The sequence below is a fragment of the Vigna umbellata genome, chromosome 5 (assembly GCF_029865625.1).
Source record: "Vigna umbellata cultivar VRB3 chromosome 5, Vumbellata_1.0, whole genome shotgun sequence".
In the NCBI taxonomy this organism is placed as follows: Eukaryota; Viridiplantae; Streptophyta; class Magnoliopsida; order Fabales; family Fabaceae; genus Vigna; species Vigna umbellata.
In genome coordinates this window covers 65,141,802-65,164,104 of record NC_142169.1, presented here as the reverse complement: position 1 = coordinate 65,164,104, position 22,303 = coordinate 65,141,802, and the positions used below count along the sequence as shown (strand labels likewise).

The 22,303-nt window shown below is 33.6% G+C and overlaps 2 protein-coding genes across 5 annotated transcripts; both read left to right on the top strand.

Moving 5' to 3' along the window:
* Window positions 1-1,274: 1,274 nt before the first annotated feature.
* DUO3 (Homeodomain-like superfamily protein) lies at window positions 1,275-14,118 on the top strand. The gene is made up of 9 exons (XM_088116556.1): window positions 1,275-1,580; window positions 2,525-4,113; window positions 4,222-4,576; window positions 6,567-6,651; window positions 7,634-7,690; window positions 9,997-10,056; window positions 10,142-10,363; window positions 10,778-12,277; window positions 13,138-14,118. The coding sequence occupies exons 2-9, from the start codon at window positions 2,640-2,642 to the stop codon at window positions 13,597-13,599; spliced, it is 4,215 nt and encodes a 1,404-aa protein (XP_087972682.1). The 5' UTR covers window positions 1,275-1,580; window positions 2,525-2,639; the 3' UTR covers window positions 13,600-14,118.
* Window positions 14,119-15,001: 883 nt separating this feature from the next.
* Window positions 15,002-17,372, top strand: LOC124832821 (ATP synthase gamma chain, chloroplastic). 4 transcript variants are annotated; one of them, XM_047307141.2, is made up of 2 exons: window positions 15,002-16,265; window positions 17,000-17,372. In XM_047307141.2, the coding sequence occupies exon 1, from the start codon at window positions 15,130-15,132 to the stop codon at window positions 16,255-16,257; it is 1,128 nt and encodes a 375-aa protein (XP_047163097.1). In that variant the 5' UTR covers window positions 15,002-15,129; the 3' UTR covers window positions 16,258-16,265; window positions 17,000-17,372. The 4 variants fall into 4 exon arrangements, with proteins under 4 accessions (XP_047163097.1, XP_047163107.1, XP_047163090.1 ...); XM_047307151.2 differs by having other exon boundaries at window positions 15,002-16,269; window positions 17,018-17,372; XM_047307134.2 differs by having other exon boundaries at window positions 15,002-16,269.
* Window positions 17,373-22,303: the final 4,931 nt, after the last annotated feature.

The following is a 22,303-nucleotide window of genomic DNA, read 5'->3' as shown; positions in this document are numbered from 1 at the left end:
ACTTGAGCTTGACATTGACTCGACTTAATCAACTCAAGGTAGATCCAACTACACTTAACCTGAGGAAAGTCAAACTCAATTAAACCCAAATTGGACAAAAAACAAGATGAACAAAGTTAGATCCAACTTAACTTGAATTGACATGGGTTTAATGTAGTTATACCTTGATTCAATCCAATACAAGTCTAACTTTACTCAACTTGACACAAACCTAACTGAAGTTGATCGAATATGAGTCTAACTCAACTTAGCCTAAGGTCAACTTACTTAACTCGATAGGCGTGCGTGAATTCAATCAACTCAAGTTGTGGTGATCCGACTTATAAAGACTTTGACCCGACTTGACTATGTCAAACATGGCTGGACATGACTCAATTCAACTAAGCACAATATGGACCCTATTAACATTGACCTAACTTGAACCTAATTCGACCAATCTATTTTAGTTGCTCCTGATTTAGTCTTGTCCATATTGACTTGTGATCACATTGAATAACCATGGTCTGTACTCGACTCAACTTGATCAATGTGTGACTTGACTTGGCCAACATGGTTTTCACCAAATTTGGCTCAACATAAATCACGTGAGTCTACTTAACTTATTCAAAACTAGTCTTAGTTTGATCTAAACCCAGTTTGATCTAATTTGTTCTGACATTTAATCAACACAATTCAACATAATTTAGTTTATATCTGATTTGACTTGACGTAAATATAATCTGTTTCAACTTAATTTAAATTTAACCTTGCCTGTATTCATGTTGACATCTTTAAGTTAATTTTACCTTAATTTAACTTGACTTTACATATAATAAACTTTTCATGTTGGTATATTTTTCTAATATTTCTTTTATTTTTTATTCTCAGATGATTTTTTACTTAAAAATTTGACTCTTGGTCTTATATATAATATTTTTGTTGACATTTTAATTTTATAGATATTTTCTTTTATAGTTTTCTTAGTCTTGAATTCATGTGAAGTGTACATGGTCTATTATAAACTATACATTAATTTTAGTTTTTATTCTATTTTATAATTTAAATATCCATAATATCAAGATTATATTTTGTTCCCAATTTACCAAATCATGATAGAATAAATTGTTTATGATTTAAATATCGATAATATCAAGATTATTTTTTGTTCCTAATTTACCAAAAACATGGAAGAATAAATTGTTTTTTAACTACGTAAAAATAAAGATACTTCTTACACCCAGTAAAAAAAAAAATTAAATAAAGTACCTTACTCTTGAAAAGGAAATTTTAAAAGGAGTAAAACAGGAGGAGGACGAAAGGATATTGTCAGCGCTATGCATTTTGATTCGTGAAGAAAGATCAGCATACAAGGGGAAGAAAAGAAGAAAATAAGAGAAACAGGAAGGAGTAAAACCCAGGAAATTTTCCCGTTCCAGTGGGATTAAACAAATCCGTAAACACAGAACCAACAAAACAAAGAAGACGGAAACACAGTGTCGTACGAGCTCGCTCTGTGCTTTTCTCTTCCTCTGCGGCACACTCATTTCGCTCCAAAAGTTCTTCGCCCATCGCAGCATCGACGCATTTCTCCTCTTCCATACGTGCGTTTCTCACCTCTAATTTCGTTACTTCTTCCTTCTTTTTATTGTTAGGTACAAGTTGCTTTAAATTGTTAGGGTTCTCCACAATGCACCTTCTCTTGTCAATTCTTAATCATTATTCATCGCGCTGAAATCATAACAGATCAATCGCAATTCTGGTGTTGCTTGAATTTGATAACTAGCTCCTGGCTTTCTGAACTAATTTCCTTAGCATTGCAATTGGGGTTCAGGCTGCGTTGTGGTCCTGTTGGACGTTGAGAGTTGTAGCTTGTGGGAATTGTTATGCTTTGGAGTGTTTGTGATTAGAGGAAGGGTGATCAAAGGTTATTTCCTTAATTGTCGGAGTTTATTGGGGGTTATTGTATAATGCTTAATCTCTCATTGGGAGAAAGGATAACCGTGTATGCTTTCCGGTGAAGGGGTGGGGAGAGGGAGCTGAGAATACCAGTGCATTGACTTTATTAATTAAAATAACCAAATGTGCGTCCACTGTGTACACAATAATGTAATCTTATTAGTGGCTATAATCGGATAAGTGGTTTGGTCTAACGTAGTTATATTTTGTCAGTCGCATATTTTCTCACAGAATGATAAAATTATAAAAGATCTTGTGTAGCATGTAAGTTATCGTGATTGTATCCTCTATTCCTTTTTTCTATCCATAGTTTAGTTATTTTTTTTATAAGCTTGATGAATGTTAATATGACTGGAGATTAACTGGGTTTTTTTGGAAACTTTGAAATTTTGGGAACGTAAAAATTCACCTTTTTGTTAATTATTGTTTTAGTGTTTTGGTTTCATTGTATTTTTCAATAAAAATCAGTTTTTGCTTTGAAATAGATTTTTTCTGCATTCATCTTTTAGATGTGACTCGAGTTGGAAGATGTATGCATATACCCTATACGCCGTCATTTGTGTTTATTACTGTTTTTCCTTTTCTCCAGGGTCTGTAGTCATTCTAAAATCCGTCTTATGGATATTTCCTCTTACACATATACTTTTGGATGTCTCTGAGGATCTCAGCCCAAGAGTAATCTTTAGCCATATTGTTTGTTTAAGATGCCTTTAGGCTCAAATTCACAGTCAGCCGAAGTTTGCCTTGCCATGAATCAGAATGCACTTTCTTCCTCTGACAACCATGGAAGGGCCTTAAAACCCGTCGAGGAGGATAAAGAAGAAGGGGAGGAGGAGGAAGATGAGGATGCAGATTTTAACCCTTTTCTAAAGGAAAATCTTTCACACGAGGCTTCTTCAAGTTTGAGCTCTGAAGTCGATGGTTTGGATGGTAATGTGATCACTAGTAAGCCATCTGTAGGTTCAGAGTTATCAAAGGTGACAACTAAGGAGCAAACCTGTTCTGCTATATATAATGAACATGGCGAGGAGGAAGTTGTTTTACAACCTTCTGGTATGATCTCTTTGTCAGAGATTAATCAAGTGAAGCACAATGACCTAACCAGTGTGGCTATTGGCAATGGTTCAAGGACAGGAGAACTAAGTGACAAAACAAATTCTCGAAGTCCTGTAATAGATGTAGACAATGAGGATGCTATCTGTATGCGCACCAGAGCTCGTTATTCACTTGCAAGTTTTACACTTGATGAGCTTGAGACTTTTCTTCAAGAAACTGATGACGATGATGATCTCCAAAATGCTGATGATGAAGAAGAGTATAAAAAATTTTTAGCAGCTGTTTTACAGGGTGGGGATGATGGTTTTTCAACTCATGAAAATGAAAATCTTGACGATGATGAGGATAACGATGCAGACTTCGAGATAGAACTGGAGGAGTTATTGGAAAGTGATGTTGAAGACAACTCAATGGTAAAAACCCGAAAGGAGTCTGATCGAGCTGGACGACGACCTGAGACTAGGCAAAATAAGCGTCAAAAGGTGTCTGCACAATGTGAGAAGAAAACATTAGGAGAAGTGAAGAGGCCACTCCGTCCCATTTTGCCTAATTGGCTGAATGGAACTCTAGCTTCAGGAAAAGGTTTGGTTCCTGAGGCTTCTCTGAGCTTTCAGTCTTCTGCTTCAGGAAATGGTCTTGTCAATGGGTTCACTTCCATGCAGATTGGTCAGTTGCACTGTTTGATACACGAGCATGTACAACTTCTTATTCAGGTGTTCTCTTTGTCAGTTCTTGAACCTTCCCAAAAACAGGTTGCTTCTCAGGTTCAAGGTTTGCTTGTTGAGATCCTTCACAAACGTGATGAAATATTAGCTTCAAAAAGAGTTGCATATCCCACTGTTTGCTTTTCTCCATCTTTTTCTTGCTCATCTGTGTCTGAAGGAGGCTCAAAGTTTGTCCAGGTCCAGTCCAATACAGAAGAATATGGTCCTCCACAAGATGCACATAATGTTTTGTGTTCTCAATCAATTCAGAAATCCTCTGAAGGTTTGAACTTGCAAAGCTGTTTCCAACCTGCTGAGAGTTCTTTCTGGATTCCCTCTGTAAGAGGCCCTGTAAAATCTATTTTGGATGTTTCTCCTCTTCATTTAGTAAGAAGCTACACTGATGACATTAATTCTGGTAGGTCATTTTAAAGACTTCAAGTTTTCTTCTGGTTATTTCATTTTGTGCTGGTTTGTAAAAATAAATTCTGCATACTCAGGAATTGGTTTAAAATTTCTTTTACAGCTGCCCAAGAGTTTCGAAAGAGATACATTGAGTCTCATTCCGTTTCACCTGTTGAAAAGGAACCTCTCTTTCCTTTTTCTTCATCAGTTGCTGAAGCTAGTAGTGAAATTTCTAGTGGAACCACTGCTAGAGCAGTTAATGCAGTCTCAACTTCACCTGGTCAACAACAACCAAAGAAAACATTGGCTGCTATGCTTGTTGAAAGTACAAAAAAACAGTCAATTGCTTTGGTGCCGAAGGAAGTTGCAAAGTTAGCTCAAAGATTTTTGGCTTTGTTCAATCCAGCATTATTCCCACATAATCCACCCCCAGCAGCAGTTGTAAATAGGATACTTTTTACTGATTCTGAGGATGAGTAAGTTGCATGCCTCTTCATTATGCCAACCAACTATATTAAATGATTTACTATGAAAAAGCTTGATTTTTATTTAACATTACCATGCACTATGTTTACATATGTCTGTGATGTAAACAGGTAGGAGGTCTAAAGTATGCAAGTAAACTTTTGAACTTTTTTGTACGACTTTAAGTATGTTCAAAGATCTTAAATCTGCATGTGTCCTTAGAAGATCTTGGAGTTTGGCTCAGGGTCTAAATTAATCCCACAAATATTCCTTGTAATGTGAAGATCGTTCAAGTCTTGTAATGATTGCAATGGCTATATTTCAAGTTGGGTTTCATGCCCAGGATTGGACATTTAGAGTGTGGACAGATTCAGGTGGCAAGATAACTTCGTCACCCATGCCTAGGAATAGAGATCTAGACTGTAAACAAACGCAGGTTACCCGATCTAGGCTATATTCTATTTTATGATTTGAGTCGATTCTAACTTAACCTCATGAAATTAGCTTGTCAAACTTTATAATACGGGCTTAGGGCATACTATCTTACAAAATTGGCTTGTTTGGAGAAAACTGCTCAATCTTACAAGGACTACATTGACTCTATTGTTAGTTGATGCGATATTGCAACACTCCTCCTCATATCTAATAAGGGGGCATCTGCAATGTGATTTAAAGTGGATGGCCAACAACAATTCTCCCTCATGCTTAGGAATAGACACGTAAAGCATAAACAGATCCAAATTTCTCTAGAAAGTGGATTTTAAGTCTAATTTAACTTCACAAAACTCAGGTGAGATTTGTACCTAATAATATATTATAATTTGGTCATTTTTGTAGTTAGTGTAAGATCTTCAACACTCGCTCACTTCGAGAACTAGACATTTGAGCATGATCCAATAATGGCTCGACAAAGGGTAGTACGATAGACCTAACAAATCTTGTTAGGATAGACTTTGATACTATCTTATAAAGTGAGCATTAAGCCTAATTTAATTGTACAAACTTGACTTGTAAGGTGATGCGTTCGTTGTAGCCGATGTGAAATCTCTAATACATCCCATCATGTTGAGAATCAAACATCTTGAGTTTGGAAATTGATATATATGGGTGGTCCTATAGTAGGTGACATGATATGCCAACAAATCTTGCTATGATAATCTTTGATGGATCATCTTAGAAAGTGAGCTTTATGCCTGACTAAACCTCACTAAACTAACTTATAAAGTGAGGTTTACACTTAATTATATACTATAATTTGATCATATCTTTAATTGATATTAGATCTCCAATACATGTTATCATGTCGAGGACAAAACATCTCGAGCGTAGGACTAGATTTTTGTGGGTAATCTGATAGTAAGCCGATAGTGAGTGACATAATAAATCCAACAAAATTTGCTTAGATAGATTCTAACATCATCATAGGAAGTGAACTTTCAACTTAACTCAACTTATCAAAGTAAACTTACAAGGTCAGATATGCACCCACTAATATCTAATAAATTGACTACTTTTAGTCGATGTGGGATCTCCAATAAATCTATGATAGGTTTTGATACTATCTTAGAATTTGGGTTTAGGACAGGAAACATTGATTTAGTTCTTTATGAGTTTAAATTTTAATGCTGAATGATAATATCCAGATTGAGTTAATTGATGTGGCTTGCTGGAAATAATATTAGTTAATAACCTTAGGAATTGTATGTTAATGTATCACACAGTAAAACTCATTTCTAGTAGTGTTTAGGAAGTTGCAGACAAATAACACCATTATGTTCTGTTGGTGTTTGCCTGTTTGTCTGTTTTTCTTTGTTTTATTTATTGGAGCTAAGAGTATTTTTTATTTGTCACTAATTTAAACCGTAGTTTGCTTATCAAATTGTTTTCCCTTCATAGTTGATAAATTCTGCTATTATAAAGATTTATTACCTCATTTTATTATCTCAATTGCATATGAGAAGCTTATGGAGTTAATATCTCTTCGTTTTAATTTTATTCCAGATTACTAGCCTTAGGGATAATGGAATACAATACAGATTGGAAAGCAATTCAACAACGTTTTCTTCCCTGCAAGTCTAAGCACCAGGTATATACTATTGCAGATTTCTTTTATTTTTTGGGGGTGAGGGGGCAGGCAAAAGTTTGATTGTTGAATCATCTTCATTTTATTTTTGTTGCTATCTTCTTCTTGTTAACAGTGAATAGACTCTTTTTTGGCAGATACATGTATGTGAAGTTTTTTTTGCTATGCTTTCTGTCCTTTAGGTATTTTCCCTCATATGGGAGAATTCTTATGGTTTTATATTGAGACTTTAATCAGTTGTTTTTTTATTGGTCACCATACAGTGCTGTATGATAAAATGGTTTGGATATGGTTTATTGGTTAGATTAATAAAGACCCTTTAGTAGTAATTGGATGGAGATCCTCCAGCCAAAAGCACTATAGGCCTACATTGTTACTACTTGCCATTTTCTGGCTCTATGCCTCATGTTCTTTTGGCTGAAGAAATACCAAAACCAAGTGTCTGCAAATCACTACACTCAACAGTAGGATTCTCTGAAACACAGGTTAAGGAGTGACAAAAATAAAATAAAATAAATAGCAATTAAACAAGTCTGTTCCTGTCTGTTTGCAACTGTTTTGTTTTACTATAACAAACATGTTTCAAAGATAAAACCGAAACAATCTTAGTTGTCAAATTAGAGTCCTGGATACAGCTTTGGAAAGTTGGTTTTATTTTAATGATTGTTATAGGTGGCATAGTATATTATTTTACTTATTGGTTGGGCAATATGTTTTTAGTTGACAGAGCAGTGTCCTGTATACACTTTCTTTTATCCCTTTAACATGGTGCTATTAGGTCGAAGACCCTACATTTACCATTTGTATTTGGGCGTGCTTATTCCACAGTATTGAATTGTTATCATGATGATGACTTGCATTCCTTCTTTTTACTAGGTTTTGAGTTAATTTGAAATGTTTTGTTGAATAGTTTAGGTCAGCAATTCCAATATGGTGATAAACGTTGTTATCTGTCTAAATATGAAATGGAATGTTCTGGTTACAGATTTTTGTGAGGCAGAAGAATCGTTGCTCTTCAAAAGCATCAGAGAATCCAATAAAGGTGAAAGTATATACATAATCTTATATATTGTGTTAGATTGTAATTAGTCATTAACTATTACTGATTTTTTAATCATTAGCTGTTACAGATTCTAGGAAATTAGGATCATTGATGCCTGATTATTATGCAAGAATTTAATGTATTTGATTATGTAAATTAGTATAAATACATACTATGTGGTCTGCATCAGAGACACAGCATCAGATAAGACAAACACAGTCTTAGAATATGGTATCATTGCTAGATAAGGGTCTGCATGGTTTGGATTTATTATATAAAACCCAAAAAACCACTTATAAACTGTATTATTAGTTTAGTTTAAAAATATGACCAATTCTGTTTTTTAACCAAAACCAGTTTGGTATTAATGAACTAGTTTCAGTTTAGATCCAGTTTATATGCATCTCCTCCAGTGCACTCCCTACTCCAATGTGTGTACTTTAAATCTTAAGACAAGTCGTGTTCTGAATAATTCATTCACATGAACTTACTCTACAAAAAGCTCTACCAAAAGGTTCTTCCCCTAATGAGACAGGTTGGTAAAGGCAACCACTAGGATGAGATTTGTGAATGTTATTTTTACGGTTCAAAATTTGACTTTTAAAAATGGTTTTTTAATTTCTAAACCAGTTTTTGTAGTTTTAAGAGCCTGGTTGCATTCTTGGAGGAAAACCAGTTCAGTAACTTCAGTTTAGTCGCTGCATTAAGTCATTGGGTCCTTTTAAATGTAATTTGTGGTTCAGAAGTTTTGACATTTGAAAAGCTTTTTGAATTTATAAACTGCATTTAGTATTTAGGAACCAGATTGCATTCTAAGGGGAAAATCGGTTGTGTTAAATAACTTGTTTTAGTCATTTTGTCTTTGCAAATGTAATTTGCTAGGTTTATGGTGTGGATTGATTAAGCTAGTTTTCCCTAACACCCTCATTTTACTAAAATCCAATTATCATGCATGCGAATCTTAGTTATCTGATTCATGGTGATAATGAATTAGAAATTAATTTTTTGCATTGCAAATTGCTGTTTTGTTTCCATATAATAGTGCATTATTGGAAACATAGCTGTATCGTAACTAACCATTATTATATATTATGGATGGTTTGATCATTCAAAGTGAGACAGCAACATTTAAAGCTAAATAAGTCACCAGATACCCAAAATCAGTCCAAAGAAGTCTATGGAGTTTCAAGTCATGTGATCATCCCATCTGAGGGTTTTTGTTCCATATAATAGTGCATTATTGGAAACATAGGTGAAGAGGTCAAGATTGTTATCCTTAGATTATAATGAAGAGTTCAAATCCAATTGATCTTTTACTTACACTACACATGCTCTTATATTTCCACTCTCGATACAAAGCAGTTTCTCTTTTTCCTGTGGAAATGGGGGAAGGACGGTTTATGGAGAAGATGAGCAGAAGGGTATGATGAGGATTATTGAAAGCAAAGAGGGTTTTGGTTTCAATTTCAACCATACGATGCTGATTACAGCGCCATTCCTGTTCTGGTTTTGTTTCTTTGCTGTTCAGCCATCTTAATCAATAGCCTGAACTCTACCTCTCCATTGCTGGGCCCATATTCTTTCCACATTCCTTGCTTTAACAATTACAATGCAGTTGGAGTTCTGACCACAAACATATTGAAATAAAAAATGAAACCACTTTGTTAGGTAGAGGGAAATCAGAGGAAATGTAGTGTAAATATTAAAAAAGTCAATTGGATCCTGAACCCTAATGTGAGGTTGTGATTTTCTCCTCTCACAATGACACTAGTGGAAGTTACACCAACTATGACACTTTCAATAACTTTCAGTTAGATAAGTTATTCTCAAAGTAAACTGTAATTCTTAAAATTTATACAAATATAAACTATTTGGATGCTATGTTGTTGTTCACCTTTTCTAAAATTTAACATACATAATCAAGACAATATGTAATTGTACGGTCATATTGTAAAACAATAATTCTATAGAAAGTTATTGAGAGTGTCATAGTTGATGTAACTTTTATGGGTGTCTCTTCTCATATATATGGCGGACCAATAAAAACATGAGGCTTTATTTCATCTTTGTTAGAATTTGGATTTTTAATCACATCAACATCACTCATTATTTTGATTTAGATCCTTATCCTAGTGGCATGATGACTTCTCAAGGGATTAGTTAACATGCTTTCTGAGCACCTTGGAGCTGTTTTCACTTTATAGCCTATATAGCTCTGTATTTATAGGCTTGTGGCACATATGGAACCGTTACTCATTAATTAATAAAATAATGGTTGATATTAGTTGCATGATTTCTCTATACAGGCTGTTCGAAGAATGAAAACCTCCCCATTGACTGCAGAGGAGATAGCATGCATTCAAGAGGTAACGTATTCAACACTTCAAGTGCATTTTGCGTTTGAAAATTTTCTGCTAGATAGCATTATTTTGACTTGATGATGTATGACAGGGACTCAAGATTTATAAATTTGATTGGATGTCAGTATGGCAGTATATTGTTCCACATAGAGATCCATCCTTGCTTCCACGCCAGTGGCGCATTGCTCTTGGCACTCAAAAGTCATACAAGATAGACGAATCAAAAAGGGAGAAGAGGAGATTGTACGAATCACAAAGAAGAAAGTTAAAGGCTGCCTCATTAGAAAGTTGGCGAGCTATATCTGATAAAGAGGTTTGTTACTGTCTGGAGCTTAGAAGCTTGTTTTGAATTTTATCACCCTGGCCTTACATGTGTTTGAGATGCCATCATAGTCTTCTTGAATGTCGCTTTTGTTTACTACCTGAATGGCTTTGGACGAGTGACAGATAAATACAGTGTTCAGTTTTCAATTTACTCTTGTGGAATCTTGTTTCACATGTTAACAGGAAATTATAAATCATTATAAATCATTGTTATATATATATATATATATATATATATATATATATATATATATATATTTCTAAATTGTATGTTTGCTATGTAGAAAACTTCTCACCTCTACACATGTACATTGTCGGTTTTTCTATCATAACACTGCACTATCTGGCTTTTCTATGGGTCATCGAGGAGTAGAATTCACAGGTTTTTTGGAATTTATTGCAGGATTGTGATACTGAAATTGCTGGTTCAGAGTCCATGGATTATTCAGATGTACCCTACGTGCACCAGGCATTTCTGGCAGATTGGAGGCCAGACACATCTGCGCTTGCTTATTCTGAACGCATTCCAACTACATCTGGAGAAGGAAATGTTGCTCACAATGCATTTCCTCAGCATATTCGATTTTATAGGGGTACTCAAGATTATGGTTTAAGTGGAAAAGTTCAATATCAGAATGGTAGTCAATCTGCATTTCCGTCTGTATCTTACCTACCTCAATTTTTTCACACTACATCTGATTTGAGAAATGGAATGAATGGTGCTCCTAGCACCCTTAATCCTAAGAAACCAGTTTTTAATGTCACTTCTAGCTCCAAGTACTATTGTCGGCCCTATCGGTCTCGGAGGGCACACAATGCCCACTTGGTGAAATTGGCTCCGGAGTTGCCCCCTGTAAACCTTCCTCCTTCTGTTCGTGTGGTTTCTCAAACTGCTTTTAAAGGGTTCCAGTGTGGTACGTCTAAGGTTTATCCTCCTGGAGGTGGTGTAGCTGCTTCTAGAGAAGATAATTTTGCTTCTCAAACTCGTCATGGCGAGAAATCTGAAAATGTTCATCCTGTTATAGGTGCAAAGCCTGCATTGAAAGACACTGTCACAAGTTCTCAGTCAGAAAGATCTGAAACTGTTGAAGGCAGATCTATTCAGGCAGAAAAAGGTACCTGTACCGATCTTGAGATGCATCCTCTCTTGTTCCAGGTCACTGAAGATGGCAATGTGCCTTATTATCCATTAAAATTTAGTTCTGGCACTTCTAGTTCCTTCAGCTTCTTCTCAGGAAGCCAACCACAATTAAATCTCAGTCTCTTCCATAGCTCTCAGCAACAAAGCCACATTGATTGTGCTAACAAGTCCTTAAAGTCAAAAAGTTCCATTCTAAGATCTGGAGGCATTGATTTTCATCCACTTCTACAGAAATCTGATGATGCACAATCACCTAATTTTGATTCCAATCAGCCTGAATCACTGGGCACTAGTGGTGTGTTGGCAATAGCGAATAGATCTTCTGGCCTTACTGACAAATCTAATGAACTAGATTTGGAGATTCACCTTAGTTCTGTATCTGGAAGGCAGAAATCTGTGAAAAGTAGACAGGCAAAGGCACATGATCCAGCAGGGTCCAAAAAAACTGTAGCAATTAGTGGAATAGCGAGGGAACCTCTAGAGGACAGTCCTCATTGTCAGCAGGGTGGGGAAAATGTTTCAGTAAGAAGTCGTGGGCTTGCTTCAAGTTACCCTTTGGTTGTTCCTAATGATAACATTGCCAGATATGATGTAGATAATATTGGTGATCAGTCTCATCCTGGGATAGTGATGGAGCAGGAAGAGTTAAGTGATTCTGAGGAAGATATTGAAGAACATGTAGAGTTTGAGTGTGAGGAGATGACTGATTCTGAAGGAGAGGATGGTTCTGGCTCTGAACAAGCTCATGACGTTCAAAATAAGGTATTTGGTTTAAATTCCCACTTTCCTTTTAGTTTTGTGCATGCTTGTCTCTCAGTGTGCATTTATAAATTACAAATTTTATCAATAAGGAGAAGAAATACAATTTACAAATCATTACGATTTGAAATAACATATTTCTTCTCTTGTATAGTTTCCCCCGTACTTAAGTCTTCCAAATTAAAATAGAAACTAAAAGATTTGTTTTGTTTGTAAAAAAAAAAATCATTTTCAAATTTAATTACCAAGAAAATTATTCCATTTCTTATTTTTTGTACTAATTTTTGAAAATAGAAATTAGATGAAGACACGGTAGTAAATGTGAAAACAATGGAAAACATTTTTTCAAAGAATTAGGCCGGTGCATTTTTGTTTTCTAAGATATGTGGAACTAGCAATGTTATCCTTGTTCTTTAGCTTACTACTAAACTCACTATTTTCGTATTAAATTAAACTCTTTAACATGTAAAGTACTTAACTTTTTGTTTGAGTCATACATAAATTGAGAGGGCTTACTTCTATTTTAATGTTTGTACTATTCGCATTATCCTTGTCAGCCTGTCAGCTCTGCTGGCTGAGCCATATCTAAGCTCTAAATAAATAGCTAGCTGATTCATTGGTTGCACGTAATTTTTCGCTTTTCTTTTTCTGTTGCTTCTTGCTTCATGACTATCTGATGCATTGTGAGCCAGTATTTTTAGAACAGTAGAGCCTCCATGGCAGTTAGTTAGTGGTTGGTCATAGTAGTCCTTTATCATGCTACGTAAGATTCAAGACCCCAGTATTCTTCTGAAGCTGATTCATATTCTCACTCATGTTTATTTTTCTTCCCTTCTAACTCTCTTTTAACTTTGTTTCGTTAGGAGGTCTCAATTTCTTCTGAAGAAAATGTTAAGTATATGGCTTGCATGAAAAAATCAGGTGAGCCAAGGGCCAATTCTGATGCTCAAGTTGATGGCGGCCTCCTTACAAATAATACAGCTCTAAATATTACTTTGACAAATGAGGAACAAGATGACCGAAGTAGTTCTTCATGGCTAAGTTTAGACTCGTGCACGGCAAGTAATCCTGTACTTTCAAAGGCCATACTTGGACACAGTACGAGTATGATTGGGGAAGCTTCTGCTTCTAGAAACATATCAATTGGTGAAGTTGTCACAGAGGAGAGACATACCATAGACATTGTACAACAGCCAACTGTTGGTGCTCACGTGTCTACCACTCCACGAAAACCCAGGAAGCGATTTGGCAAACCAAATGCAAATTTAAATATAGGTCTGACTGTTGAAAGATCAAGCAATGATGGTAATCATGAAAATGGTTGATTTAAATATTCTGGCAAGTGGAGTTCGAAAAGGATTGACTATCGAAAGGTCAAGCCACGATGGGTTGATTGAAATGTTCTGTCAAATGGAGTGCAAATAAGACTGAATTTTGCACGTTCACGCCATGATGATAATGTGGAAGTTTGTTGATTGGTGCACCATCTGAACTAACTGAGCTTGTTTTTGTTGTTGCTTGGCATCTAATATTGTTGCTAGTGCTGGACGACAGTTAACAAGAACATAATGGGGGGATCTTCAATTTTTTCGACGTGCAGCACCAAGAATTGAGACTTTAATTTTGAACTATTGTTACTCGCAATGGTTGAAGGTATATTGTCTTTGTAAATATGTTGCTAGAGGTCATGGGCAAAATTGGCCTTGGCTCTTTTCTTATGGTGGAAGTGATGAATTGTATATGGTAATCTTATTACTGTTTACTAATTCTGATGTCCCAACAAGTAATGTTCTAGAATGTGCCCAGAGCATGTTGGCAAGCAATCCTTTGGACTTTCCTTTTCACAGCTTTCTCTTGCATTACTTTTGGTAAAAGTAAATATTATCCATTGCTTCTATCTAAAAGGAATTTCATGTTATGGTAATACTACATATTCCGAAGTCTTAACCAGAGTTTGTAACAGTGTATATTGAATATAAATCTTTAACATCAATGAAATTGCAATGGAGTCTATATACTGTATTTTATGAATAAAGCATAGAAAGGGAATACCCTTGTACTGAACAAATAATGCATACCGGTTTTTCGAACAAAAATAAAAAAGTACCTGTAAATTAGAAGCGTGTTAAATAATAATAATAATTTATTATTCTACCACACCTTTGTTTCGCTTGCGCGATGCCTTTAATTATTGACGAAAGTTATTAAGACAATTTATTTTTAAAATTAAATAAATTTGATTATACCGCTATCTTTTTTACCTAATATAATTGATGTTTCTTTTTTATCCAAATCTTTAAACATTTTATAATGAATACATGATATATTAAAAAGAGTTAATGTATGAGTGTTCAGACGAACTACTATGTTGCTGTATCAATGTTACTGATACGAGACTTGTACTTCAACCAGATTGAAAATTGTCTTCTCCAGCGAGTATAAGTTACAGTCCTAGATTTTAGAGAAAAAGAAGAAACGAAGTTAAACGGAGAAGGAATCACTACTCGAACAGCCGCATATACCTTTGCCAATTGCCACTCATCACCAGTCATACAAGCCACGTCAGAATTTGGACCCACAGAATTCCCTTACGTGGCTCTCTCCTCATTCCACCACTTCAAAATCGTTATCTCGAAACCTCATCCACTTCCTATCATCACCTCCACTCATTTCCCACTTGTAACTTCCATGGCAATTGAGAATCCTAACCCAACACAACACAAAACAACCCATTAACACAAGGAGAGGATAAGACCGCTCTCTCTCACACTCACAGAAACAAAAACAAGGAGGAAAAAAAATCTCAAAATAAAGCAACCAAACCTCAATCTCCTCAAACACAAGATCAACAAACAATGTCTTGCTCCAATCTCACAATGCTTGTCTCCTCCAAACCTTCCCTCTCCGACCCCTCCAACCTCTCCTTCCGCTCCGTTCTCAACCCTTTTCAGCTACCTTCACAAAACCCAACTTCATGCACCCCTTCACGCTCTTCCTCTACCCAGGTTCAGTGTGGTCTCCGAGAGCTCAGAACTCGCATTGATTCTGTTAAAAACACTCAGAAAATCACTGAGGCAATGAAGCTTGTGGCAGCTGCAAAAGTTAGAAGAGCTCAAGAAGCTGTGGTCAACGCAAGACCCTTCTCGGAGACCCTCGTTGAAGTCCTCTACAACATCAACGAGCAGCTCCAAACCGAGGACGTAGACATTCCTCTAACAAAGGTGAGGCCAGTGAAGAAGGTTGCACTTGTCGTGTGCACTGGCGATCGCGGCCTCTGCGGCGGCTTCAACAACGCAATCATAAAGAAAGCCGAGAGTAGAATTAAGGAGTTGAAGGAACTTGGTTTGGAATACACTGTCATCAGTGTTGGCAAAAAGGGTAACTCTTATTTCCTTCGAAGGCCTTATATACCAGTTGACAGGTTTCTAGAAGGTGGTTCACTTCCAACTGCTAAGGAAGCTCAGGCTATAGCTGATGATGTTTTCTCACTGTTCGTGAGCGAAGAGGTTGACAAAGTGGAGCTTCTGTACACTAAGTTTGTGTCATTGGTGAAGTCAGATCCCGTGATTCACACTTTGCTTCCACTGTCACCAAAAGGAGAGATTTGTGATATCAACGGTGTGTGTGTTGATGCTGCTGAAGATGAGTTCTTCAGGTTGACCACCAAGGAGGGAAAGTTGACTGTGGAGAGAGATGTTGTGAGGACTAAGACTGCTGATTACTCACCAATTTTGCAGTTTGAGCAAGACCCAGTTCAGATCCTTGATGCTTTGTTGCCTTTGTATTTGAACAGCCAGATACTGAGGGCCTTGCAGGAGTCTCTGGCCAGTGAACTCGCTGCAAGAATGAGTGCTATGAGCAGTGCAACGGACAATGCTTCAGATTTGAAGAAGAGGTTGTCCATTGTCTACAATAGGGAGCGCCAGGCTAAGATCACTGGTGAAATTCTGGAAATCGTGGCTGGTGCAAATGCCTTACAATAGTGCAATTTGTAGGTATTCTTATCATTATCATTATTATATAATGTGTTTCTAAGACTAAAGCGGAAACGTTTTTTTGTGTTGTATTTATTATTGTCCTTCTGAACTATGTATGTAATGAATTAATGATACGATCTATATATAAAGATTCAGTGAGTTCATGGACATGTTATGAAGTGGTGTTTCACATACTTTTTGCAAAATGTTCCACTGCAATGTGGTGATTGTGTTTGATTCTGCGAGGACATATATTATAACGGGATGTATAAACTAATAAGGTTGCCTCTGAACCATGGGGCTCCTCAATAGATAGCTGTTAATAAAATATTATATCACCCAATCCTGATTCGTGAATTGAAACTGAGTACTAAGCAGAATGGCACATAACATCGTATAGATGAAAACGGCACACAGAGAAAGATAAGCCATCAGTGTTAGCTGAACTTTGGCATTGGATATCTACATCACACTTTTACCACAATACTGAATCTTGATAGTTTTCCCTCAGTTTTTAGAAAGTGAGAAAGTAACTTCTTATACCAATTCTGCTAAAAATGTAGCAGTGCATGCATGTAATTTATCTTGTGCTAACATGTTATAATAAACATTCTATTCTCATGCTTCCTTGCAATGAAGTTATGCCCGCTGAAAATGTTTTTGGAATTTCGATTGGTTGACCAGCATATGTAGCTTAGAAAATGCACAAAAGATGATGCAATTTAAAAGGCCATCTTATATTCGTTAGGTTCTGGTTTGATCTCAGGAGATAAGCACCTAATGCATTAGAGTGAAGAAATTGTTCTGGAGCTTCTCAAAGGAGGTCAACGTACCCTTTTATGTCTGGTCTTCTCCTCAACTTGGTTCTGATTTCTAAAGCAGAAAAGTTCATTGTTCTTATGATGGAGCTGTAGGGAAAAGGAATACGAGTACAGAGAACACCGAGTCTGAACAAATTACTTGCAAAAAAATGACATGCAATTTGTATTTGTATAATAAATCATGTGAAAAGTAATATAAACCCTTTGCCATCCATGTATTTGACATTCGAATTTGTGGTGACATTATATAAGCAGAAACTTCTGAAATGCTCAGACCAAATTGATCACTGTTTTGTTGAATATCATTGGAATGAACACTTCTAAATACAGCAAATCGAAGCTTTCATTGCAACATAAAAGAGTTTGATACCTCAGACATCTTTAGCACACTTCACACTCATTTTATGTTTACTGTAGTTTGTCAATTTGAACCCACAATTCTTATTGGTCCAGGTATTATTTTAATCAAACATGTATTCAGTTTGTATATGGATTGGATGTGTATTCTTCATACTCCTCTTAAATACCTTCATCGCTTATATACTTGTTGCTTTACTCAATCTTTCTTCAAATTCTTGAACGAATGTAGCTGCGGGCAATTTTTCCATTATCTTTTGTTTCTGGGCGTGAAACAAGACTTTCTTTTGGGATTTTTTGTCTTCTTGTTTTGTTGAATATCATTGCGCATGCACTTCATTATGAAATAATTTCAAACCACATTTAGAGACTAGAGCTTTTTGTTGGACAAGGAAATACCTTAATGTTGTGATGTATAATTGGAGGAAGAAACGAAAAAGAGAGTAGGATCAACACTAGGATTGTTTGATTGCTGTTCTTTCTTTCTTTCTTTCTTTTATGTTGAAGAATGAAAGAAATGGGAAATTGAAGATAAGGATCATTAGAAGGATTTGAGTTTAGAGAACATGATAAAAGTGGTCGAGACGTTTCAAAAACAGATAATGTTTCTTAAATTCGCCACAAGATTCACAGTTTCGTGTTGGATTCATCCAAAAGAGTTTTTAGTCGATGGAAAAAAGTAGAAAGAGATCTTTTACCTTAACTCATGAATATCAAACCTTCTAAAACTGTTGCTTCTACTGAATCCTTTTTGAAGATCTATTCAAAGCTCTCTTGCACTATCAATGCAGTGGATGCTCTATGAAATTTGATAAGAAGAAATGTGAATGATATAAAAACGACCAAGTTACATTTCTTCCAATAATCAAATAAAGAATTGTTTTGTAAAGGTTGAAAGTTTTTTTTTATACCATTGGTAATTTTATTCTTAAAAGACTATGTTTACGACTCTACTCTACTTGTGGCGGAATGTAATTTTAATTTTATTTTTAAGATTAAATAAACATATTTTGTCTAAAAGACTAAATATGTTTATGATTTTACTCCACTTGTGGTTGAAGGTAATTTTAATTTTATTCTTAAGACTAATATTTAGTCTTAAAAGATTAATATGTTTTTGACTAAATAATTTAAAATATTATTTTTGGCTCAATTTTTATTTTTTATTGTAGCTTAAGGTCTAAGGAAAATAGTGAGACAAATAACTTAAAACATTACGCTTAAAGGAGTTAGAATGAGAAGTAAATGTATTGAGGTAATTATGTTACAATTTTCAAATGATACTTTTTTTATGAGACAAAAACAAAGAAAGTTTTAGTGTTAATTTTTCTAAAAGCAAAATAGGTGGATTAGAGATCCGGGAGAGTACTGTGGTAACATTTTTCTGAAATATTAAATTGTAATATCATGCATATTTCTTTTAGATATTTAAGTTTGTCTATAGGAGATAATCTATAAAGAGGAGATTAAAAAGGAAAATGTTTAACTTTTGGTAGAAGAATTTGTTTGATAAATTCAATTTTAGTTGTGTATTATACAAAGAGGAGATTAAAAAGGAAAATGTTTAACTTTTGGTAGAAGAATTTGTTTGATAAATTCAATTTTAGTTGTGCATTATCATATTATATCTATCTTTCTTCAACCTCAAAGGGTTTATCGAGGAAGATGTTTTATGTGAATTATACAAATATCAATCTCATACGAGCCAACTATATAAGAGATCAACACCACTCTCTATCCAAAACTTTAAGGTAATGGATTAATGTGTTTTTCACCTTTATATACTGTTCTACTCTCTCATTTCTATATCATGTGCGGCTTGGACTCACACTTAGATTTTCAACAAACTTAGATTTTCAACAAAGGAAAGTGAAGATAGAAATTTTGTTTGGGTTAAAAAGACATTAAATCATTCAATAATGTCTTATTGAGAAAACTAAAAAAACTAGGAAAGCTAGGATGGATGTTAGGAGTGAAAAAAAGGTAAAAAGGATGTATATAGTCAAATATGAGAGAAAGAAGAATTTAATGGGATAGACAGGTAAGCATGGAAGATATTAAATACATCACACCAAGCATAATCCTGTTGGGTTTTTTTATAAGAATATTGATGTGATATAAATAGGAAACAATGTAGCTATAATAATGTCACATGTAAGGCGTGAATATCACATAAGACGTGAATATCACATAAGAATCAAATGTTAATATAAGTATTAGATATGTTTTATATTCAATTTAGTTTTATATTTATTTTTTTAATTTAATTAAATTATAGTTTTGTTTAAAATCGAATAATGTTATTTTTTTGTCCAAAATACACTACTTATTCAATTTATTCAAATCAATCAAGTAATAACTTTGAATTTAATTAAATTACAAAACATGTGTTTATTTTATGAAAAATTATAAAAAAATATTACTTATTTTATAAAATTAATTTAAATTGAGAAATTAAGTTAAAAGATGTAAAATATGTTAATAGTTTAGTTTAAATTTCATGTGAATATTAATTTTTTCTTTACATAGGAATTCAGTTTATAAATAAGCTAATAAAGAAAAATACATTTTTTTTCAAATATTAAAAATTTAAAAATTACAAAATCTTGGTCGTGGGATAAGACAAGACCAACACAACATTTTTATCAAAATTAAAAAACAATTTTTAAAATAGATATTTTTTAATTTAAATTTTAAAAATAAAATTTAATTTCAATATTTAGATAAATTAATTTGATGTATATATCCTAAAAAAATATTTTAACATGAATATATTAAACTTTTTTATTAATTTAGTTTCATTAGAAAATGACAATATTGTTTGATTTCAAACAAAATTAAAATTTAATTGAGTTAACACATAAATATAAAAAATGAATTAAATATACAAACTTAATAAACTGTTGTTGACATATAAAACGATATTGATCTTAACACGTGAAAAGAATTTTAAAAGAAAGAACTAAAATTACTACTAACAAACATCCGAAGATGATGTTAAGATTAATTCAATACCGTTTATACAAATTTAATGAAAATGAATAAATTAAATTAATGAAACGTAAAATAAAATTTAATTTAAAAAATATTAGGACCAAAATAAAATACCAGAATTGAAAAAAAAGAGTAATTAAACCAAAAATTTAATATAGGATTCAGTCGATTTAGAATACAGGAATAAAATGAGATGCAGTGTTTTTTTATTAGCAGTGTACTCATCTGACTCGTTAATCTAATGTACTCATCACACCTATGACAATGTTGCTTCCTATTACAAGGACACATGGATAGATAAATTTAGATATTGGACCGTTGATTTTATATCAAATTGAAAAGGAAAAGAATCTTATAAGGATTATACGTAGAATGACACATGGATTATATATATATAATTGCTAACTCCCTCACATAAATAGAGTCATACTTTTGAATATAAAGTAAATTATATGTTAAAATAAGTTAGAAAAGAGTATAATGATAAAAGATGTTCTTCCATTTTAGCAATAGTTAACACTTATCATTTATCATTATTTAATATTTTTTACGAGACTGTGTATCCCACACCAATCAATCATCATTATTTAATATTTTTTCGCCTATATAAAAATGCATGATGTTAAGTTATCATCCTTATCTGCAAACTTTTAAGATTGTTAAATTAGAATAATTACTTTATTAATTTAATTTTTTTTAACATTATGAAAAAGTAATAATTTAATTTTTTATTATTATGAAAAAAAGTAGAATACTAATAGTAATGATATTAAATAAATAATAATTATAATGCAAAATTAAACATTATTTGTTTTACAAGATTTGTTCAATTGATCTTTGTTTACAGCATGAATACAAAATAATTCTAAGAGTATGGAGAATTGACCGGTCAGGTTGAAATTGTTCATTTTAAATATGTTTTAGAGTATTAAAGTTTATATTCTTGATTGAAGTAAAATATTTTAGAGATAGATACATAATATTATTTTCTATAAAAGATGTTAAAATACAAGTTTTCCATTTTATAGATATTTTTTTAGATAAAAATTGATCATCAATGAATAGGACAAACATGTTGAGCAGATAGAAACCTTTATAAAAAAAATCCTTTGAGATAGATTCAAATTGCCCAGTTGTGAATCTTACTTTCTTCATAACAGAGAAAGCAAAACCAGAAAACCGACCTCACTTTCATCGTAAGTCCGTGAATGTGATCACAAGTTCCCATAAAGCAATGATCCAAACCAAGAATTTTGCACAAATATCCCAACGAAGAGATTGTCTTCGTCTTCTCGTCTTACATCTGGCGCGTTCTCGTTGGCTTGTATCTTCGACTATGTTATTGGAACCAAATCTTCTCACTTTAATTAAAAAAAAACATACTTAAGTTTAAGGTTATAAATGAGATTATATACTTATTATATACTGATATTAGTATTTCTAAGTTGAGTGTTTAATTATAAATTTTATAACTAAACCGGTAAATCTGATCATAAATCTTATGATAAAACATTTCTCCAATGAAAGATTTGTTTATTTTTTTATTAATAATATAATAACAAAATTAAACAAACAATGATATATGTGTTTTTAGATATTTTTAAGTTTTCAAGCTATACTAGTCTGAAACAAAGTTTTATTCTGATAATATTTGCAATGAAAATTAAATTAAAGATCAATATAAATTAACAAAAATGGAACTCAGATTTTAATTGAAAACAATATATACCGTAAGCAATATACATCTAAGTTTGGTCGTATATTTTAATATAATAATTATAAATTTAGTTTACGACTTTTGTCAAATCAAAGTTTGAAATAGGAATATCTTGGTTACAACTATTAAATTAAGATCATACATGTAATTAACATTTGCCTAG

Coding starts and splice junctions, on each gene's coding strand:
- DUO3 (XM_088116556.1), top strand. CDS start 2,640: ATGCCTTTAGGCTCAAATTCACAGTCAGCCGAAGTTTGCCTTGCCATG. Junction 10,057..10,141: donor AGATAGCATGCATTCAAGAG/GTAACGTATTCA, acceptor GATGTATGACAG/GGACTCAAGATTTATAAATT. Junction 12,278..13,137: donor CTCATGACGTTCAAAATAAG/GTATTTGGTTTA, acceptor TTGTTTCGTTAG/GAGGTCTCAATTTCTTCTGA.
- LOC124832821 (XM_047307141.2), top strand. CDS start 15,130: ATGTCTTGCTCCAATCTCACAATGCTTGTCTCCTCCAAACCTTCCCTC.